Genomic DNA, 20864 nt, shown 5'->3' with positions numbered 1-20864 from the left:
TCACAAACTACCCTCTCAGCTCTCTAGACTGTAAGCTCATCGCGAACCGGGGGGGGAATGTCTACCGACCCCGTTGTACTGTACTCACCCAAGCGATCGGTACGGTGCTCTGCACCGGGAACACGTTCTGTATAAGACGGTGATTGCCTTTCCTTTGTCTTGACGCTCAAACTCACTACATACACCCTTTCCAGTGCGTGGACGTCCCTCCTCCTTTAATTCTACCAAATCGTGCTCCACCCGACCTAAAACAGCACCTTCACCAGGAGACATTTCCCCAGCTAATCCCCACAGCTCTGATCTGGTCATTCCATCAACCACCCAATCAATCAATCAATTATTGAGTGCTTACTATGGGCAGAGCACTGTACTAAGTGCTTGGGAGAGGACCACACACAAAGAGCAGTTAGACATAATCCCTATCCTCAAGAGCCCGAAAGACTTAACGCTTAAGGGCACTGATATCCTATTTATTCCCCTTATTGTTCATTTATCCTTTCATTTTAGGTTATGTGCTATTACCGATTCTATCTGCCATTTTTGGTTCCCACTTAATATATTCTAGCTGTCCCCCATTAGATGATAAACTTCTAGCAGTCAGGCACAATTCTTCAAAGTTAACTGCATGCTGCTGAGTGTTTAGTACAGTGATCTGCACCCAGAAGGCATTTAGTATTTATTTAGTATATGGTATTATACACAGTTTGATGGCATCTCCCTTTTCCTCTAGGTCCTGAAAGCACTTTCTCTCTGTGTCAGCCTCATCTCCTCAATGCTAAATTAACCACTTTCTCCTCAAGAGGAGGTCGCTCATCCGAAAACCTAACTTTTCGACCTGTGTCGTGGACTCCACCCACTCCAGAGGAAAACTCACTCATTTCGAGGCCAGATGCATATGCACAAGCAGTTTCTTCAATCATCTGGTAAGCCCAGACCACGACGACTCGGATTATTGAAAGAACATTCCCTAATTCCTAATCACAATCCAGCCAAAATGTGTACCGAAAGCATATGTTACGGCAGAAGAGGTTATAGGACAATAGTTTACCACTCCACAGATTATATTCCCATACTTTGCTACAAACTGCAAAATCACAAATAGTAATCAATTCATTTCTATTTTAATATTACAGGGAAGGTTCCATAATTCATTCAATCGTATTGATTGACCGCTTAGTGTGTGCAGAGCACTGTACTAAGCGCTTGTTTGCTTGCATATTTGTGAACTCCTGGTCTGCACCGACTCATCAGTTTATCCAGGTTCATACTCATTTGTAACTACTCTTACTATCCTTTCTTTATATTTTTTTTGTCTTGAAACTCTTCAATCAATCAATCAATCGTATTTATTGAGCGCCTACTGTGTGCAGAGCACTTTACTAAGCGCTTGGGAAGTTGGCAACATATAGAGACAGTCCCTACCCAACAGTGGGCTCACAGTCTAGAAGGGGGAGACAGAGAAGAAAACCAAACATACTAACAAAATAAAATAGAATAGTTATGCACAAGTAAAATAGATAGAGCAATAAATACGTACAAACATATATACAAATATACAGGTGCTGTGGGGAAGAGAAGGAGGTAAGGCCGGGGGGATGAAGAGGGGGAGAAGGGGGAGAGGAAGGAGGGGTTTCAGTCTTCAATGTACCGATTTCTGAAAGCTTTACCAAAAATAATCTAGAGTTATAACAAATTGATGGGCATGATCTCCTCTGGGACACCTGCTTCTACAACGGCTAAATGATATGCACCCTGTGGGGAGAAAAAGGCCTTGGAACTCAAATCTTGAACGCTCCCATTTAATAATAATAATGGTATTTTTTAAGCGCTTACTATCAATCAATCAATCGTATTTATTGAGCGTTTACTGTGTGCAGAGCACTGTACTAAGCGCTTGGGAAGTACAAGTTGGCAACATACAGAAACAGTCCCTACCCAACTGTGGGCTCACAGTCTAGAAGGGGGAGGCAGAGAACAAAACCAAACATACTAACAAAATAAAATAAATAGAATACATATGTACAAGTAAAATAAATAAATAAATAAATAGAGGAATAAATATGTACAAACATATATACATATATACAGGTGCTGTGGGGAAGGGAAGGAGGTAAGATGTGGGGAATGGAGGGGGGACGAGGGGGAGAGGAAGGAGGGGGCTCAGTCTGGGAAGGCCTCCTATGTGCCAAACACTGTTCTAAGCGCTGGGGCAGATACAAGGTAATTAGGTTGTCCCACGGTGGGGGGGGGGGGGGGGGGGGGGGCGCACAGTTTTAATCCCCATTTTACAGATGAAGTAACTGAGGCACAGAAAAGTTAAGCGGTTTGCCCAAGGTCACACCGCAGACAAGTGGCGGAGCCGGAATTAGAACCCATGTCCTCTGACTCAAGCCCGTACTCTTCCCACTTGCCATGCTGCTTCCCCATTTTCAATCAATCAATCGATCGCATTTATTGAGCGCTTACTGTGTGCAGAGCACTGTACTAAGCGCTTGGGAAGTACAAGTTGGCAACACATAGAGATGGTCCCTACCCAACAGCGGGCTCACAGTCTAGAAGCCTAGTTTCTTAACACTAGGTGTGTAAGGCAATAAGAGAACACACTAGGATTGAGATTTCAAGTCCGATTTATTTTATGCAGTTACCTCTCCTCTTGATTTTAACTAGCCCTCATGTTATCCAAAATAGTCCTCTGTAAAATGTACAGAATTTGGGTGCTTGGTTTAATGTCAGACATAAGAAGCAGTGTGGCTTAGTAGAAAGAGCACGGGCTTGGGAATCAGAGGTGGTGGGTTCAAATCCCGGCTCCTCCACTTGTCAGCTGTGTGACTTTGGGCAAGTCACGTTACTTCTCTGTGCCTCAGTTACCTCATCTGTAAAATTAAGACTGTGAGCCCCGCGGGGGAACAACCTGATCCTGCGCTTAGAACAGTCCTCAAAAATCTCCAGTGGCTACCAATCAACCTATGCATCAGGCAGAAACTCCTCACCCTGGGCTTCAAGGCTGTCCATCCCCTCGCCCCCTCCTACCTCACCTCCCTTCTCTCCTTCTCCAGCCCAGCCCGCACCCTCCGCTCCTCCGCCGCTAATCTCCTCACCGTACCTCGTTCTCGCCTGTCCCGCCGTCAACCCCCGGCCCACGTCCTCCCCCTGGCCTGGAATGCCCTCCCTCTGCCCATCCACCAAGCTAGCTCTCTTCCTCCCTTCAAGGCCCTACTGAGAGCTCACCTCCTCCAGGAGGCCTTCCCACACTGAGCTCCTTCCTTCCTCTCCCCCTCGTCCCCCTCTCCATCCCCCCACCTTACCTCCTTCCCTTCCCCACAGCACCCGTATATATGTATATATGTTTGTACATATTGATTACTCTATTTATTTATTTTACTTTTACATATCTATTCTATTTATTTTGTTAATATGATTTGTCTTGTTCTCTGTCTCCCCCTTCTAGACTGTGAGCCCACTGTTGGGTAGGGACCGTCTCTATATGTTTGTACAGATTTATTACTCCATTTATTTATCTTGTACATATCTATTCTATTTATTTTATTTTGTTAGCATGTTCGGTTTTGTTCTCTGTCTCCCCCTTCTAGACTGTGAGTCCACTGTTGGGTAGGGACCATCTCTATATGCTGCCAACTTGTACTTCCCAAGCGCTTAGTCCAGTGTTCTGCACACTGTAAGCGCTCAATAAATATGATCGATTGATTGACTGATTGATTGTTGGGCACATAGTAAGCGCTTAACAAAAACCATCATTATTCTCGTTATTATTATTATATCATCCCAACTCCTGAGATTGATAATACAATCCTTCGGTTTGGGGGCATCCACGGGACAGGTCCGTTCCCACAGCGAATGAAGGGAGGCGACTCAAAGGCAATTGGGGTGTCTGTCTCATTGGGAAGGAAAAACTGTGACATCTAGTGTCTTTGGGAAAAAACGACAGCCCGGATCATCACACATCACATATTGTCACTAACAGGGGAAGAGGAGAGATGCCCGATCAGTTCGGGGCCACATTTGCCACAGACAAGTTTTGAAGGAAAAGCCCATTTACATGCAAATGAAGGGACGACACTTTTCCTGAGTATTAGGAAAACCCAGACATACGAGAATTTCACTGCCTCCTTATCACCCTTCCCCCTAAAGGCGCACCGGTTCCAAATCTTTGGCATCTGCTCCCAGATGCTGCTCTGGGACCTCCATTTCACGTTTCCTTATCGCGACCGGGGATGGACGTCAATCGGTTCTTGGGGCTCAGTTGGAGGCAGTGACAGGAGCATCACGCCAAAGACCTGGGGCGGGGGGCTTGAACTGGAAATCAGGGACCCACTGTTGGGCAGGGACTGTCTCTATATGTTGCCAATTTGTACTTCCCAAGCGCTTAGTACAGTGCTCTGCACACAGTAAGCGCTCAATAAATACGATTGATGATGATGATGATGATGACTCACGGGTTCTCATCCTGATTCTGCCTCTAATTTGCGGAGAAACTTTGCTCATCTGGAAGTCATCTCTGCAAGGCTCTTGCGAAGAGCCACAAAGGTGAAAATGTCTCAGGTTTAACAAAAAGGAGGTATGTTCCCTCCTTCTCGGTAACCTCCAACGACGTGCGAGTTAGCTATCCTTGGTCAGGAACTGTTTGCTCAGTCTGAGCCCTTTAATAACATGATTTAGCCAGATGAACGGAATTCACGCAATGAGTTGGGCATGATAACTCAGATTTTCCCCTACCTGCAATTACGGCATTTACTGAACAATGAAAACAACGGGGTAAACCAGGAACAGAACGAGGATGATTCCGCCATATCTATAAAGATTTTGCAATAAAGAAAAGCTGCCAGTTTGCTACATTTCTTCGGGATCGGGACTAAATGGCGCCCGTTCTTCTAGCTGTGTATTTACATACCGTGCCCATCACCACAGCCCCATGGCAGCTGGAAATGAAATCACAGTTTAGCCTGGCCTCCAATCATATTCCCCTCCATTTTCATCTTTACATGAAACCATTAAAAAAAAAAATCACGCCTGGGACAACTCATCTTTTGAGCTATTAGAACGCAGTGCGGGTTGTGGCCCCTTTCCCACTCGCTTTCAGTGTGTAGCGAGGACTGTGCTATTCAAATTGGACGGTGAGAAAAATTTGCTCTCCTGCCCCTTTCGCAGTCACACCTTCTCTCGGTCGGGTGGTTCAGGAGAGAAGACAGAAGAAAGCACAGTGATCTTCTAGGACCCAACTTGGGTCCGGCATTTCAAAATGCAGGTCACATCTTTCCTGAAGCAGCCGATATTTCTCCTCAGATAGTAAACAAGTTACCAGAACTGCAATGGAACCGAATTGAACTGCATCATCGCTCTTCTTACTGTCCTAGAGGACCAGGCAGGTCCAGCTAATCAGGACTCTGATCAGGAGACACTGCTCAGATAACAATGTGTCTGTTTATTGTTAGGGTTAGGGTTACTCTCCCAAGTGCTTAGTACAGTACATAGTAAGCGCTCAATAAATATGATCGAATGAACAAGTGTCCAGCATCCCATGAAATCAATCAATGTATTCAATCAATCATATTTATTGAGTGCTTACTGTGTGCACAGCACTGTACTAAGCGCATGAAAGGCAAGGCACCTCAATCCAACCGGTCAAACATCTCTATGCCCCGTATCCTGGAGCAAGCAATAAAGCATCCAGAATTACAAATATGATTATTCACCTTCTACGCAGTAGCACTGCATTTACACTGCGCTCTGCTTTTAGAAAACAACGTGTGTCTCACTTAAACGATCTTATTACCTTTTTTAAAAAAATGCTGTTTTTCCTGCAGCTCGGTTCAAGTGTCGTTTCTCCGGCTCCGAGAGCGGATTAGGACAGGTTTGCTTCTGGGTGCCATCCATCGGCTCCCTCTTCCCACCTTCCTATCTATCTCTCAGCATCGCTCTTGGGGTGACAAGCGGGGCTCCGGGCTCACGGCTAACTTGTCACCCCAGCCGGGGATGGGGGTGGGCGGGGGGAGATTAAACGGCGAAAGCCCGCTGGCTCGGCATGACACCTCGTCATCTCCCGATCCCCAGCTGTCCCTCAGCCCTCTGACGGCTGAAACCCCTTCCTCGGATTGATCGATCTCCCGATGGATGGCTCCCATTGTGCGTGTAGGCTATTGGTAACAGAGTTTGTTGCCAACATCCCAAATCTAATTCCCACACTGCTGCGTCCAAGAGAAGCTAATCTGAGGGAGGCCAATGACAGAGTTCCCCTGGCCTCTTGCGCATTAGTCACTAAATGCTTGGGAGCAAGATCCGGCAACCAGCTTTCCATCCATTTCTCTCTGCTCTAGCTGAGGCGCTTTGAGAAAGGAAGGCAGGCCTGAGACTCTGGGCTGGTGAGGCATTGAAACATTTTTTTTTTTTGAAAAACCCATAAAAATCAGCAAGGAATGGGAGCCATGGGGCAGGAGGAGGCAGGGAGGAAGGAGGGAGCTATGTCAAGATCAACAAAGAACACTTTACCAAAATCTTTATGCAGAAAGGATTTGAAATGAGCCAAAGAGCAGCACGGCCTAGTGGAAAGAGGACGGGCTTTAGAGTCAGAGGATCTGGGTTTTAATTCTGACTCCGCCACTTGTCTGTTGTGTGACCTCGACTCACTTCACTTCCCGGTGCTTCAGTTACCTCATCCGCATTATGGGGATTAAGACTGTGAGCCCCACATGGGCCACGGACTGTTTCCAACATGATTCACCTGATCTACCCCAGCACTTTGTACAGTGCCTGGCATACAGTAAGTGCTGCAACACACGTGACTAAACAGAAGTGCTTGCTGGGCATCTCAGAAGAGTGTTGTATCATAACTGTAGACAGAGGGGAGCATGCGGACCACCTGTTCCTTCAAGAACGGATGTAATTTATTTATTTATATTAACGTCGGTCCCGTCCACCCGAGACTGTAAGCTCATTGTGGGCAGGGAATGTGTCTGTTTATTATTATAATGCACTCTCCCTAGCGCTTAGAACAGTGCAATGAACACATTAAGTGATTAATAAGTATGACTGACTAATAGGGTACTAACCTCTTCTTTTAAAAGCAAGCTATTCCCGTTTCTAGAAGCATTTATACTCAGTAGGTAAAGGGTTAAAAAACCTTAATTTTTTTTATTCTTTTTTTTTTTTTCTTGTCATCTTTGGGTACAGAGTCCTTATAATAAGACTATTTGTATTCATGCTGGCAGAGTAAACACTACATGTTCATGCCCAGGCAGCTCTGTGCTTGTAATTTCAGCAAGAACAGAGCTCTGTCCCTCTGGGACTCAGCTATTCCCCTAGCCTCCGTCCGCTCAAATACGGAACGAGAGAGGAGAGAGAGATCACGGCAAGAGGGCTCTCGCCTGACACTGCGGCCGGCTTTTTCTTGGCAGAGCATTTCATTTTGGGTTTTAATTACGTTAGTTAAATCAGTTCTTCCGCTTGGCCCAGCGTTCACTAGAACACCTTCCATTGCTGAAAAATACCGCTGCTCAGCGAATCAGAATTCAACTCCATCACAAAGAAGTGTTTCTCCCCTGCATCGAGGGGGGTGTGTGTGTGAGCCCACTGTTGGGTAGGGACTGGCTCTATATGTTGCCAATTTGTACTTCCCAAGCGCTTAGTACAGTGCTCTGCACATAGTAAGCGCTCAATAAATACGATTGATGATGATGATGATGTATGTAGGGGAGAGCTCACTCAGCAGGTATTGCAGGGGCACCAACCTCTCTGATTCAACTCCGTCGATGTGTATGGTGGGGGGCACGGTGGCACGCCAGGGAGAGCGGAAGGGGTGGGAAGACAGGTGGGTGTGAGTGCACACATGCACAGGTTTGTCGAAATTGTCTCCCTTCTTGTCCTTTTCTCTCTTTCTCTCATCGAAGTGCCAGTCAAGGGCCCTTTTGCAAACCAATCTCTACATCCGGTTGGACATTTGTATTCCCCTTCACTCCTGATAACCTCATGGTGCATTTGACATCGGAGAAAATGCCCTATAAACCCAACAGTTCTCTTGTTTGCTGGAGACATGTTTCTAGTTTGAGGACAGGCTCTCAGCTCATCTATGCGTAACACATGCAGAGAAGCAGGGTGACTTAGTGGTTTGAGCGTGGGCCTGCGAGTCGGAAGGTCACGGGTTCTAGTCTCGGCTCCACCACATGTCGCTGTGTGACCCTGGGCAAGTCACTTCAGTTCTCTGGGCTTCGTTCACCTCAGCTGTAGAACGGGGATTAAGAGTGTGAGCCCTTCTAGACTGTGAGCACACTGTTGGGTAGGGACTGACTCTATATGTTGCCAACTTGTACTTCCCAAGCGCTTAGTACAGTGCTCTGCACACAGTAAGCGCTCAATAAATGCGATTGATTGATTGATTGACAGGGACTGTGTCTAACCTAATTTGTATCTACCCCAGAATTTAGAACAGTAGTAAACACTTAAGTAATATAATTATCATTATTATTATTATTTAAGGAGCAAAAGACTCCCACTGAGAAGAAAAGGCTCACCTGTGGCCTCTCTCAGCAATTGGGTCACTGCCTGAAGCCCAAGCAGCATCTTGGAGTTATTTTCCTCAATGTTCCCTTAGACTGTGAGTCCCACGTGGGACAGAAAATGTGTCTGACACAGCTGAATTGTACCTATCCTAGTGTTTAGAATAGTGTTTGGCACATGGTAAGCACTTACCAAATATCACAGTTATTGTTCTTATGATTTGTTCATGTCTACCAACTTGGTTAAATAGTAACTCCCCCACACTGGGTAGCGGCGGCACGGAAGACAGTCGAGGGCAGAGACTGGAGTTTACTGCATGGGAGGCGGCAGTGGGAAACCACTTCCATATTTTTACCAAGAAAACTCTATGGATGCACGACCACAATGATAGCAGATGGAGAGCGGGGCGTTCCGGGAGAGGTGAGTCCGTGGTGTCGCTACAGGTCAGAAATGACTCGACGGCGTACGACAAGGCAAGACTCTTCCGAATGCTTGGTACAGTGCCCTGCAAACAGTACTTGCTCAAGAAATACATTTGATTGACTGATTCTGCAGCTCTTATTTCAGGAAATCTCACTTCTGTAATGTGCCTTTGGACTGGGGAGAGGGAACTGGAAAGTTGGGGAATACGCCCTCGGTTGATGATGGAGGAACTCATTCACTTGTGATTAAATATGTGAGCCTCTAATTCGCTCACCAATGCCCACCAGAGTGTAGGACCAAACGGGCAGCGCAAAGGAGGAAAAATGGGTACGAGTACTCAACATCCAATAATGAGCAAACATATCAACCATGATAAAGCCAATATGCCACCCCTGAAGTGCTGTACAGAAACAACAGTTCAACATTCCTTCACTACTCTCCTACAACAAAGTCCACACACTTCACTCCTCTAGTGTTAACCTCCTCACTGTGTCTCCATCTTGTCTATCTCACCGCCGACTCCTTGCCCACCTTCATCATCATCATCAATCGTATTTATTGAGCGCTTACTATGTGCAGAGCACTGTACTAAGCGCTTGGGAAGTACAAATTAGCAACATATAGAGACAGTCCCTACCGAACAGTGGGCTCACAGTGCTGCCTCTGGCCTGGAATGCCCTCCCTCCTCAAATCTGACAGACAATTACTGTCCCCTCCTTCAAAGCCTTAATGAAGGCCCATCTCCTCCAAGAGGCCTTCCCTGACTAAACTCCCCTTTCCTCTTCTCCCACTCCCTTCTGCATCGCCGGGACTTGTCCCCATTGTTCATCCTCCCTCCCTGCTCCGCCCCCAGCCCAACAGCACTTACGTACATATCTGCAAATTTATTCTCATTAATGTCTCTCCCCGCTTCTAGACTGGAAGCTCGCTATGGGAGGGAAATGCGCCCGTTTATTGTTGCACTGTACTCTCCCGAGCATTTAGTACAGTGCTCTGCACACAGTAAGCGCTCAATAAATACGACTGAGTGAATGAATAATGAAAACTCTGTGAGGAACACCCTTTGGGAGGATGGTCTGGGGGGTCCCGGTGTGGGGGGAGGGGAGCGGGAAGATATGACAGGGAAGGAAAAAGACGGCGAACGCCAAGGACTTGCCTCATTTCCTCCTGGAAGCCTGTTCATATGCACCAGCTGACCTTGATCGTCCAACACCAGTTCGGTATACGTCAGTATGTCGGAAGGCAGGGGCGGTGATGGCAGGAATGCCTGAGCAGCCATGGACTCCCAGAGTTTAAGCAGAGACTGAAGGAGAAAAAGAGAGAAGAGAGCTTCAATCTCCAGGCAATGAAATATCCAACAGTTCTAATGTCTTCTACACCCACCAAGCATACAGAACCGTCAGAAGCTTCTTATTCCTCTTTTCTCTCCGAGAGAGGAGACGGGACTCAATTTTCCAGCTCTCACCCTGCATGCGGTTAGTCTGTGTTTCCGGCTTTTCAGGCAGTACCTGCCCCAGCCCTTCAAGTTGTTCGGCAAACGGAAGATACGTCAGTAAGGGAGTGAGGGATTTTGCCACAACCCAGGCAAACACATTTGAACAGCAAGCCAGGCCCCTCTTCTGCTCGGGGAAAAACGCTCCGCCATGGTACCCCCGGAAAGGGCGGTGAAAGTGACATTGCCATCTGACATTTAGCTAACAGGGGCAGGGGAAGATGGGGGGTGGGCGCTGCATTCTCCTTCTAATGTCCCTCCAATTTTTACATATAAATAAAAAATAAATGAATCCATCCTAATTCACGGGCGTTCGTTTCTCCAGAGGGATGGAGCCTCTACCCGTGAAGAAATCTACACCCAAGTCTGTGAAGATGGAAATGACAGCATATGGTGCGCCATTTCCTAGTCTCTTCTCCATCACCTCTCTTTATAAAGAGGTAGATCTATAAACACCTGAGAGATGCATCTACGCACTGGGCCTGTTGCCCAGTTATGGATTTGTAAATACGAACACTGAGATTGCCTCTGGGTTATTTACAGAGATACATATAGGCTCTAATTGAAATTCAAATTACATGCCGAGTTTTCAAGAATTCACTTCTGAGGCTTGGGCAAAGCTCAGATCTCATGGATTCATTAGGCGGCAAATATGTTCCTCCCGAAACTTTGCAAGTTGCATTTCCCTGGAGTGGTAGCCACATTTTCTGGAATTGCTATCGATAGAAGGAAGATCGGTAGCAGAAGCGGATCCATCGTACAGACCGAATCATTTATTTTCAAAAGGGCAGGAGACTCCCCGTGCCATGATCCCATCTAAGGTAACTGTCATGCGATAACACGGCGTCTCTCGCAAAAAGAACTGCACTCTGAGTCACGTACCGTGCGGTCTCTGGCCATTTAGTGTCACCCTCTGAACTGACGAATACCATATCAACACAGGGAAAAGGGATGGGTTCTCTCAGGGAGCAGGGTAACAGGCCCTGGGGCTTCATACTTCTTAGAATCTAAATGTGGCCTTTTCCTTCAGCAACTAAACCTACGCCCGAGGTTTGATGCTACCTGGAAATTCAGGACACCCGCCTTCTCAAAAACCTGTAGGGGACCACCCGAAAATATTACCTGTCGAAACATCTCCGGAATGTCATAGATGTAAGTCGTTCCTAAGGTCTGGGCCTGAAACCGCTTAGATTGCAGTAGGTCCTTGGTCACGTAGGGGGTATTGATTAGCATGCCATGAAGTGGTCCCTGTTTGTCTCCGTAGGCCTGGAACATAATCTGCAGGAGAGGAGTGTGACATGAAGAGTTGGACAACTGGAACCGGGCACGTGGCTGGGGGTTCGGGCATGTGGCTGGGGGTTCTGGATTTGTTTTGAATTATTTATTCAAGCTCCACACAAGCTAGCCAGGTAGTGTCCTTTGATGTCTCTGAAGTGACAAAATAGAGGGCCAGACTGAAAATCAGCGGTGAGAGTATGTGTGTGATTTCACACAAGGGATGGGAGTGACCAAAAAAAATGGCTACTTGACTCTCGAACCCCAGAGGCTGACTGCCAGGTTTAGACTCTAGGACAACTCTCCTTATAACAATAAAAATTATTCTGCTCTCTATTAAATAATTACTATGGGCAAAAAGCCTGCTAAGTACTGGCGCAGAAGCAAGAAAACCCATCAATCAGTCGTATTAACTGACGTCTTACTGTGTGCAGAGCACTTCACTAAGCGCTTGGGACAGTACAATATAACAATGTTGGTGGAAACATTCCCTGCCTGCAACGAGCTCAAAGTCTAGAGAGAGAGAGACAGACATTAATATAAAGTAAGGATATGTACGTAAGTGTGGGAAAATGATCCAGGCAGCAGGATGGGGGCTTGGGGAGGGACTTAAATGCCCGGAACAACTGTCGAGAGCAATGGGTATGGATGGAGAAATAATTTTGCCGGGCAGAATTCAAGCACAGAAAGATAAACTTGAAGTTGACATGTTTGCCCTGATATCTAGATTTCCGCCAGCAGCGCTCTGCAGCTCATGCACACGAGTGAAGTGGACCTTGGAGGTGATCCAACGATGCGGGTGAGAGGTAAGAGATCGATGAAGTGATGGGGAGCGAGTGAGCCGAGTTCAGTAGAGAGGGGGGTGTTGAGGGCGCCAATTTGGTCATCAAGGGCCTCAAGGGCTAGTTTGGGTAAGGAGGCTAAATGGGGCATGATGATTTGGGAAAAGACAGATGGGGCCAAAAGATCAGAAGTCTCAGTGGGGGATCAGCACGGATTTTCAGGGAGGAGAGAGGGTAAGTGAGGAGGCTGTGGTCAGATGGAGGGATTTCAGATATTAAAGGTTGTACTAGAGATGATGAGATCGAGTGGGTGCCCAAATGAGTGAGTGGGCCAGCTGGAGTGGAGCAGGAGTTGAAGATGATAAAAAGCGGGCGGCGGAAGGGTCGGCAGGAACATCTATTCATTCAGTCATTCAACTGGATTTATTGAGCGATTACTGTGTGCAGAGCACCGTACTAAGCACTTGGAAAGTACAATTTGGATATTGAAGTCTCCAAGGATGAATGTAGGGATGGAGAAAGGGAAGGAGTGTGAGAAAGGGATCAAAACGGTTCAGAAAGTTGGAGGTGGGAGCTGGGGGATAGGAGACGTCTGTTAGCATCTGAAGTTTGGCGGAAGAGATGGAGAAAGGGAAGGAATGTGAGAAAGGGATCAAAACGGTTCAGAAAGTTGGAGGTGGGAGCTGGGGGATAGGAGATGTCTGTTAGTATCTGAAGTTTGGTGGAAGAGGCAGATGCTATGGGTTTCGAGGGAAGGGAAAGAAAGGGACAGGGGTTGGGGAGAACGGAATGGTGCACAGAAAGCAGCACTGGCGAGCAGGAAGCCGCCCTCTCCCCCCTTTTCCAGTGAATCTAGGGGACGGGATTAGATGAGACTCCCTCTAGAGAGAATGGAAGGAGAGATCTAGTACTGGGGGGGGTCATGGTGAGATCAGGGAAGTATAAGTCTTATCTTTAAGTCTTTAGGTTAGGTTCTCAACAGCAATAACTGTTTAATCTGGCTGTTCCCTGAGGAAGCTGTTGAATTGTCTGCAGAGCGAAGAGGTGAGAGTTTAAGGGTGATCTCCTGAGGCTGGGGAGATGTGGCAGTGGTTGATATGTAAAAATCCAGGTCACTGACAACTAGGGGTCAGACAGCCACAGGGGATCTGAGAATCAGATGGAAAACACAGTTCCCATTCCCCAGCAGGGCTCACAATCAACAAGGAAGGGCCAGGTATCTTATCTCCATTTTACAGATGATGATCTTGAGGCCCAGTGAGGTTAAATGACTTGCCCAAGATCACTCAGCAGGCCAGTGGCAGAACTGGGATCAGAACCAGGTCTCTTAAAGATTACTGTTCCTTCCTCCAGGTTAAGGCAATTAGGAGAGGGCTAACGTTTATGCAAGGGAATAAGTGATATCCCCCCTTCTCTCCTCCCAGAAGCAGTGTGGCTCAGTGGAAAGAACCCGGGCTTTGGAGTCAGAGGTCATGGGTTCAAATCCCGGCTCCGCCAATTGTCAGCTGTGTGACTTTGGGCAAGTCACTTCACTTCTCTGTGCCTCAGTTGCCTCATCCGTAAAAGGGGGATTAAGACTGTGAGCCCCGCGTCGGACAACCTGATCACCTTGTATCCCCCCAGTGCTTAGAACAGTGCTTTGTACATAGTAAGCACTTAAATACCATTATTATTATTATTATTATTATATCCATTCCAGTTTTCTCCCTTCTGAGTGATAATGGTTAATTGTGTAACCTCTACTCTTTAGGTATCCTGATTGCAGGGCATTTCACAACTTCTCTAGTATTACATTTGGCGAAAGCTTTCAAAGCTACAAAGATAAAGGGCCTGCCAGAAGCACAATATAAATTATCTCCATATGCACCCAAAGGTACCTTCGCTATGAGGATAGACAGGGAATGACACTCTTGCAATGATACTAGTGTTATCCCCGCTATGTTTGTCAGATCTCAGGAAATCACTTTGGGGAAGCTATTATGAAATCTGTAACCCATGTGATTTTTGAAAAGTATACACACAGTCAGTTCTCCTAGAAAGGGTGTTTTCACCACGCATTTTAAATAGAGTGCCATTGGGGAAAAAGGGGCGGTTCCTCCGACATTCCGACAACATCCATCCGCCCGGACGCGACACGAGCAAAACGTCAGAGGCAAAGGTTAGCGAATATGCAGTGTCGGCCAAGGAGTGTGTAATGGAGTACGAGTTTTTCTTGACAAAAGGTTGGTCAAGAATATACTCCCAGGATCAGAAAACCAACTGCATGCAACTAGACTAATTCAAAATCTTTTAATGCAATTATTTCCAGAAAGAAACTTTGTATCGTACACGGTTTTGATAATATTCTCTTTTCTGGGGCATATTTTAAGAAATTTAAAGGATACTACTTCATTCATTCATTCAATCGTATTTACTGAGCGCTTACCGTGTGCAGAGCACCGTACTAAGCGCTTGGAAAGTACAATTTGGCAACAAATAGAGACAATCCCTACCCAACAACGGGCTCACAGTCTAGAAGGGCTTCGGTTCAGGACACTCTGATCGAGCGATTTAGTTCCCTGTTACCTTTAATCCAGGGGTAAACTGAGGCAGGCAGCCACAATTTCACAAGTACGAGTAACTGGACCAGAATTTGAGGCTTCTATCTGTCAGATCCTCCTCTGACCATAAGCCTAAAATCCTTAAAAGCAAATGCTTTTGTCTCTATGTTTCTCATCTAAAAGAGCCTGTGAGAAACTCCTCATAAAGATAAGCTACGCTTTAGTTTGGAGAAAGCTGAAGAAAGCTGGAAGTTCTAAGTCTTGTGGGCACTAGGTGCTAGAAACTGAGAAATCTGAAAGAGTTCTAACAAAAAAAAGTTATGGAGAACAAACATTTATCAAGAACATAAAATCTCCAGAGGCCATCTGATTTTTCACAAGAATAGACCTGCCTTGAAGCCACTGTAGAAGTTAATTAAAAAACATTCCTGCCCATGGAAAGCTTTTCCTGAAAATGTCTTTAAGGTTGTCCTGAAAAATATCAAATGTAGCAAAAATTACAGAACATTCTCTCTCCTTATTTTAACTGGTCATTTCTCATGGGCATAGATTTTTCTGACCGCCTGACTATAAACCAAAATGTAAAATGAAAGGTCACTCTGGCAATTGCCTAACAAACTCAGACTTTAATCTCGGCTTTGGAAGACCAGTAAAACATCTTTTCTCCCCAATTCAAAAGGCAGGGAAGGACGCAGATGCAGGCGCCAAGTCCAGACGTACAACCCATACCCCAAATCTCCAGTGCAAGAGGAGATGATTGATTTCACATAAAAGTTCTTGGAAGCAATTTCATTTTTTCAGCATTCTAAACCCTTCCCCTAAGGTGTGACACTCTCACATCCCTCCCGTCTAAAAGAAGGCCACAGATGAGTACATAAAAATTCAAGCCTTCAATAATACTCTACTCAAGTTCTCAATAAATACTCAAAATCTGAGGTGATAGGACGGTCTGCTGGATAATTGCTCGTGGAGTAACTTATTGTTCTCATGGTTTCCCTGTTCTGTTTTGGAAAATGGGGAAAAAGCAACTGTCTCGCCAACTCTCAGGAATAAGGAAGGACGAGATGTACAATCTGCAGAGCTTCTGGGGAGTAAAACACGAGTACAAGTTGTGATTATACCTTCCCCAATTTAGAGGCCTTCCTCAAGTAAGCCCTCTTTTCCCCAACTCCCTCTCCCTTCTATGTTATCCGTGACCTTCGAGCATTTGATATTCACCCCCACCCTCAGCCCCATGGCACTTAACGTACGCAGCTATAAGTTACATATTATAAACTCTTTATATTAATAATGTCTCCCCCTCTACAGTACAGGCTCACTGTGGGCAATGAATGCTTCTACCAACTCTGTTGCATTATACTCTTCCAAGCACTTAGCGCAGTGTTCAACACACAGTGAGCGCTCAATGGATGCCATCAATTATTGATTGATTGCTTAGGCCATTGCGACTTATTCTTTACCTTAAGTAAAGGATCAGCGAAACATCACCATGGCTCTCGGACTCTCACTGAACAATGATGAGTTTAACAGGTTCCGGATTGGGAGGAAATCAAAGAACCTAGCCTGATTTTTTTTTTTTTCCCCCCAAAGGGGTTCACGCTGCAGAGAAGCAGCATGGCCTAGTGGAAAACACACTGGCTTGGAAAACACAGGACCTGGGTTCAAATCCCGAATCTGCCAATTGACTACTCTGTGACCTTGGACAAGTCACTTAACTGCAAGCTTGCTATGGGCAGGAAGCGTATCTGTTTATTGTTATGTTGTCTTCTCCCAAGTGATTAGTACAGTACTGTGCACCCAGTAAGCGCTCAGAAAATAATATGACTAATGAATAAATGACTTTTTTGACTTTTCTGTGCCTCGTTTTCCTCATGGGTAAAACAGGAATTCAGTTCCTGCCCTCTGTCCTACTTAGACAATGAGCCCAAGTGTGAGCCCACTGTTGCGTAGGGACTGTCTCTGTATGTTGCCAACTTGTACTTCCCAAGCGCTTAGTACAGTGCTCTGCACACAGTAAGCGCTCAATAAATACGATTGATGATGATGACAGGAACTGTGTCCAACCACATTATCTTGCGTCTGCCCCAGTGCTCTGTGCACAGTTCACTTAAATTCCAAACTTATTCATTCATTCAATCGTATTTATTGAGCGCTTACTGTGTGCAGAGCACTGGACTAAGTGCTTGGGAAGTACAAATTGGCAACATATAGAGATAGTCCCTACCCAACAACGGTCTAGAAGGGGGAGACAGACAACAAAGCAAAACAAGTAAACAGTGGTCAATACCATCAGAATAAATAGAATTATAGCTATATACACACACATATATAAAAAAATATATATGTATGTATATGCATATATATACATATATATGTATATAAACATATATAATAAATAAAGTTTAATAAAATAGAGTTAGGCCCCTCGGAGGAGCCTGGGTTTATTGATCCTTTCCCTTTGAACCAGTACAACTCTGCCCTCCTAATTTCTGACTAAAAGCCTCAGAGTCACAGCCCTCAAGACTTAGGGGCACAGGACGCAAAGCCGAAGTTTCATTTTAGAAAACACAAGGAGCTCCCATACCAGGAGGGGGATAATCCAAATTGATGTCCTAATGAGTCACTTTTTCAGTCCGAGTCCCTAAAGTTTTAAACAATCCTGTGACCTCACTCCGCACAGCATCACTTGTGCAAAACGGCACTCTTCCCGGGCGCTCAAGAGATCACTCTATTTATTTTATTTTGTTAGTATGTTTGGTTTTGTTCTCTGTCTCCCCCTTTTAGACTGTGAGCCCACTGTTGGGTAGGGACTGTCTCTATATGTTGCCAATTTGTACTTCCCAAGCGCTTAGTACAGTGCTCTGCACATAGTAAGTGCTCAATAAATACGATTGATGATGATGATGATGATAATGATGATCACTCCCCCGCTCTGCTGCTGGACAACGTACCTGTGCTGTCCTGGAATCGGTCACTTCCTTGTAAAGGCTAATGTCCAGGTAATAGCCGGATTCATTGGTGAGGAAGAGGCGGATGGGAATGGCTTTTCCGGTCGGAGTCAGGCGAATGTTGATTTTCAGTTCCGCCTGAAGGACTCGGAGTTTCCAGAGCCGACTCCCATAGCGCATCACCATGCTCCGCACGGACTCCTCGATCTGATGCGAACACAAAAATGGAACAGAGAAGTCTGACCATTACTTGAATGGGTGAGAAGGGTGGGAGAGGACTCCTAACTCTCTTGGAGTGTGACACTGGAAGTTTGCTCAAAAATATCTAAGAAGTGCTTGATTTCATCCCCACTTTGACTGGCAGGTTTGGGGGTGTGGGGAGGTTGACACGGACGGACTCCTCGGTGACCTGGCACTTCCACTGGTTACTCTGCATCACACCATGCAGGCTAAGGAGTGATTTCCCAAACCTTCTTTTATCCACGTTCCTTGAGCCTGTTCCAAATATCTGTGAGATTTAAAGTTATGAGCCAAGGGGCTTAAGAGAAAGCCCCAAATGAGAATGAAACTTCTGGTAAACAACTATTAAGAAGCATTTATATGCATGATACCCATGTTTCATTGCACTTATAAATACCTTAAATCCAAATGGTAATTACCACTCTGAGCATTTTTTTCCACGTGGCTTTATTAAACTTTAGAATATACACCTATTTGTAATGCATAACCATTAAAGAAGGGCAAATTGTACGGCGTTCTCAGAGTTTCTCGCCAATGCAGCAGCTTTCGGGTTTGCTGAGAAATGAATACGCAATAAGGGTTTTTAAGTAAACAGGGCAACAGCTCCCAAGTCCCTGCAAGCCCTGGTGGAACACTTAGAGTAACTGCTTTCAAATCTACTTTTAAGGTGATGCTTCCTATGGTGATACTAAAGCTGTGCCTGTTTTCCCCGACAGAAACTCAGATTTAGACGAGGGGCTTATTCAAAGTTGGTTTTCCTCAACAGAATAATAATTTTTTCTTTTACAATTTCTCTCTCAGCTTTTCAGTAAGGGTTGGTAGAATCGATAATTGCCTATAGGATCAATGAGCATTTAGTAAAACCAAACTTCTGGGGGAAAGGTCATTTGCTTCCCGTAAAGAGAAACTTGGGCGACATTCATCCGCCAAACTTTCTTGAGGGGCATAATAAGTATGTGGATAATTCCCGCTCCCCCTCCCACCTATTTCCTCAGGACTTCTGTGTCAACTGTGTTTTCAACACCCTATATATATTATTTCTGAAGCATTAATTGACAAACATATTCCCTTGTCCTTCATCTTCCTATAAAATTATCTGAGTTCTGCTTTTCCCCACTGGGCTGTGGAGTTTGAGGGTGGGATGAATATCAAATGCCCGAAGATAACAGATCCAAGTTCAGAGAGGTTACGTCGCTTGCCCAGGGTCACACAGCAGACAAGTGGTGGAGCCAGAAACCCCGATACATCTGACTCCCTGCTCCTTCCGCTAAACTACAGTGACTCTACCTGCAGCTGAAACGTCACATGTATTTTAGGGAGGACATAACAGAGCTGCAGAGGGTATGGAAAAGGGCAACCAAGATGATGAGAGGCACAGAGAAGCTTCCACCATGAAAAAGATTAGGAGGCTTCAGTCTGGACACGCCAAAGCTCAGAGGGGATGTAACTGAAGTATACTATTATGAAGGATATGGAGGGGCAAACACAGGATAAAATGCTTGAAGGAAAGTTGAAGCTGGTTGGTTCAAAAATGAAAAAAAAGGAAACCTTGCTTCCCTAGGCAGGAATTCACTATCACTGGGAACTGTGAAGGCTGAAAATATTAATAGGTTAATCTTGCCCGCGTTCCTGGAACTCCCTCCCTCCTCAAATCTGACAGACAATTACTTTCCCCTACTTCAAAGCCTTATTGAAGGCATATCTCCTCCAGGAGGCCTTCCCTGAGTAAAACCAAACTTCTGGGGGAAAGGTCATTTGCTTCCCGTAAAGAGAAACTTGGGCGACATTCATCCGCCAAACTTTCTTGAGGGGCATAATAAGTATGTGGATAATTCCCGCTCCCCCTCCCACCTATCTTCTCAGGACTTCTGTGTCAACTGTGTTTTCAACACCCTATATATATTATTTCTGAAGCATTAATTGACAAACATATTCCCTTGTCCTTCATCTTCCTATAAAATTATTTTGAGTTCTGCTTTTCCCCACTGGGCTGTGGAGTTTGAGGAGTTTTAGCCCCACCTTTCCTCTTCTCCCACTCCCTTCTGTGTCATCCTGACGTGCTCCCTTTGTTCTTCCTCCATCCCAGCCCCACAGCACTATGTACATATCTGTAATTTACTATTTGATATATATATGTCTGTCTCTCTTCCCTCCCTCCACCACCACACTGTAAGATCATTGCAGGCAGGGAATTTGAATGTGTCTGTTTATTGTTGTACTGTACTCTCCCAAGCCCCTAGTACAATGCTTCGCAAACATTAAGAACTCAATAAATACGACTGAATCAAGGAAGGAAGGAAGGATTTGGGTAAGGTGATGGGCAAACCATCCATAATGAGCTAAGAAGTTAGACAAAAAGTTAGGATTCATTCATCCATTCAATCGTTACATGTTACATACTTTATTAATGAGAGGTGTCAAGTAATTAGTGTTAGGGCTTCCCAAGTTCATTTTGGGGCTACAATTTGAGAAATAATACTAGTCTGTAATGACTACTGGACTGATGCACTAATAGCATTTCTTCAGTGATATAAAAACCTATATATTTCTCCCCTCACATAACTTTTTCCTTGTAGCTCCTCTACATGCCTTTACGGTAAGCTAGTAGGGAGCCGATGCCTATACACTATAAGCTCTTTATGGGCAGGGAACACGT

At 45.5% G+C, this 20864-nt stretch overlaps 1 protein-coding gene across 3 annotated transcripts in view; it reads right to left on the bottom strand.

Annotated features, from left to right (window-relative positions):
- Positions 1-20864, bottom strand: part of ACACA (acetyl-CoA carboxylase alpha) — a 270884-nt gene that overhangs the window by 110791 nt on the left and 139229 nt on the right. For all 3 annotated transcript variants that reach the window (XM_038758869.1, XM_038758870.1, XM_038758871.1), the window contains 3 exons: positions 17972-18175; positions 11546-11701; positions 10088-10234 (listed from right to left, as the gene is read on the bottom strand). In XM_038758869.1, coding sequence (XP_038614797.1) covers positions 10088-10234; positions 11546-11701; positions 17972-18175 — 507 coding nt within the window. The remainder of the gene's footprint in view (positions 1-10087; positions 10235-11545; positions 11702-17971; positions 18176-20864) is intronic.

This window comes from Tachyglossus aculeatus, chromosome 17, assembly GCF_015852505.1.
Source record: "Tachyglossus aculeatus isolate mTacAcu1 chromosome 17, mTacAcu1.pri, whole genome shotgun sequence".
NCBI lineage: Eukaryota > Metazoa > Chordata > Mammalia > Monotremata > Tachyglossidae > Tachyglossus > Tachyglossus aculeatus.
This window is presented reverse-complemented; position numbering and strand designations above follow the sequence as displayed.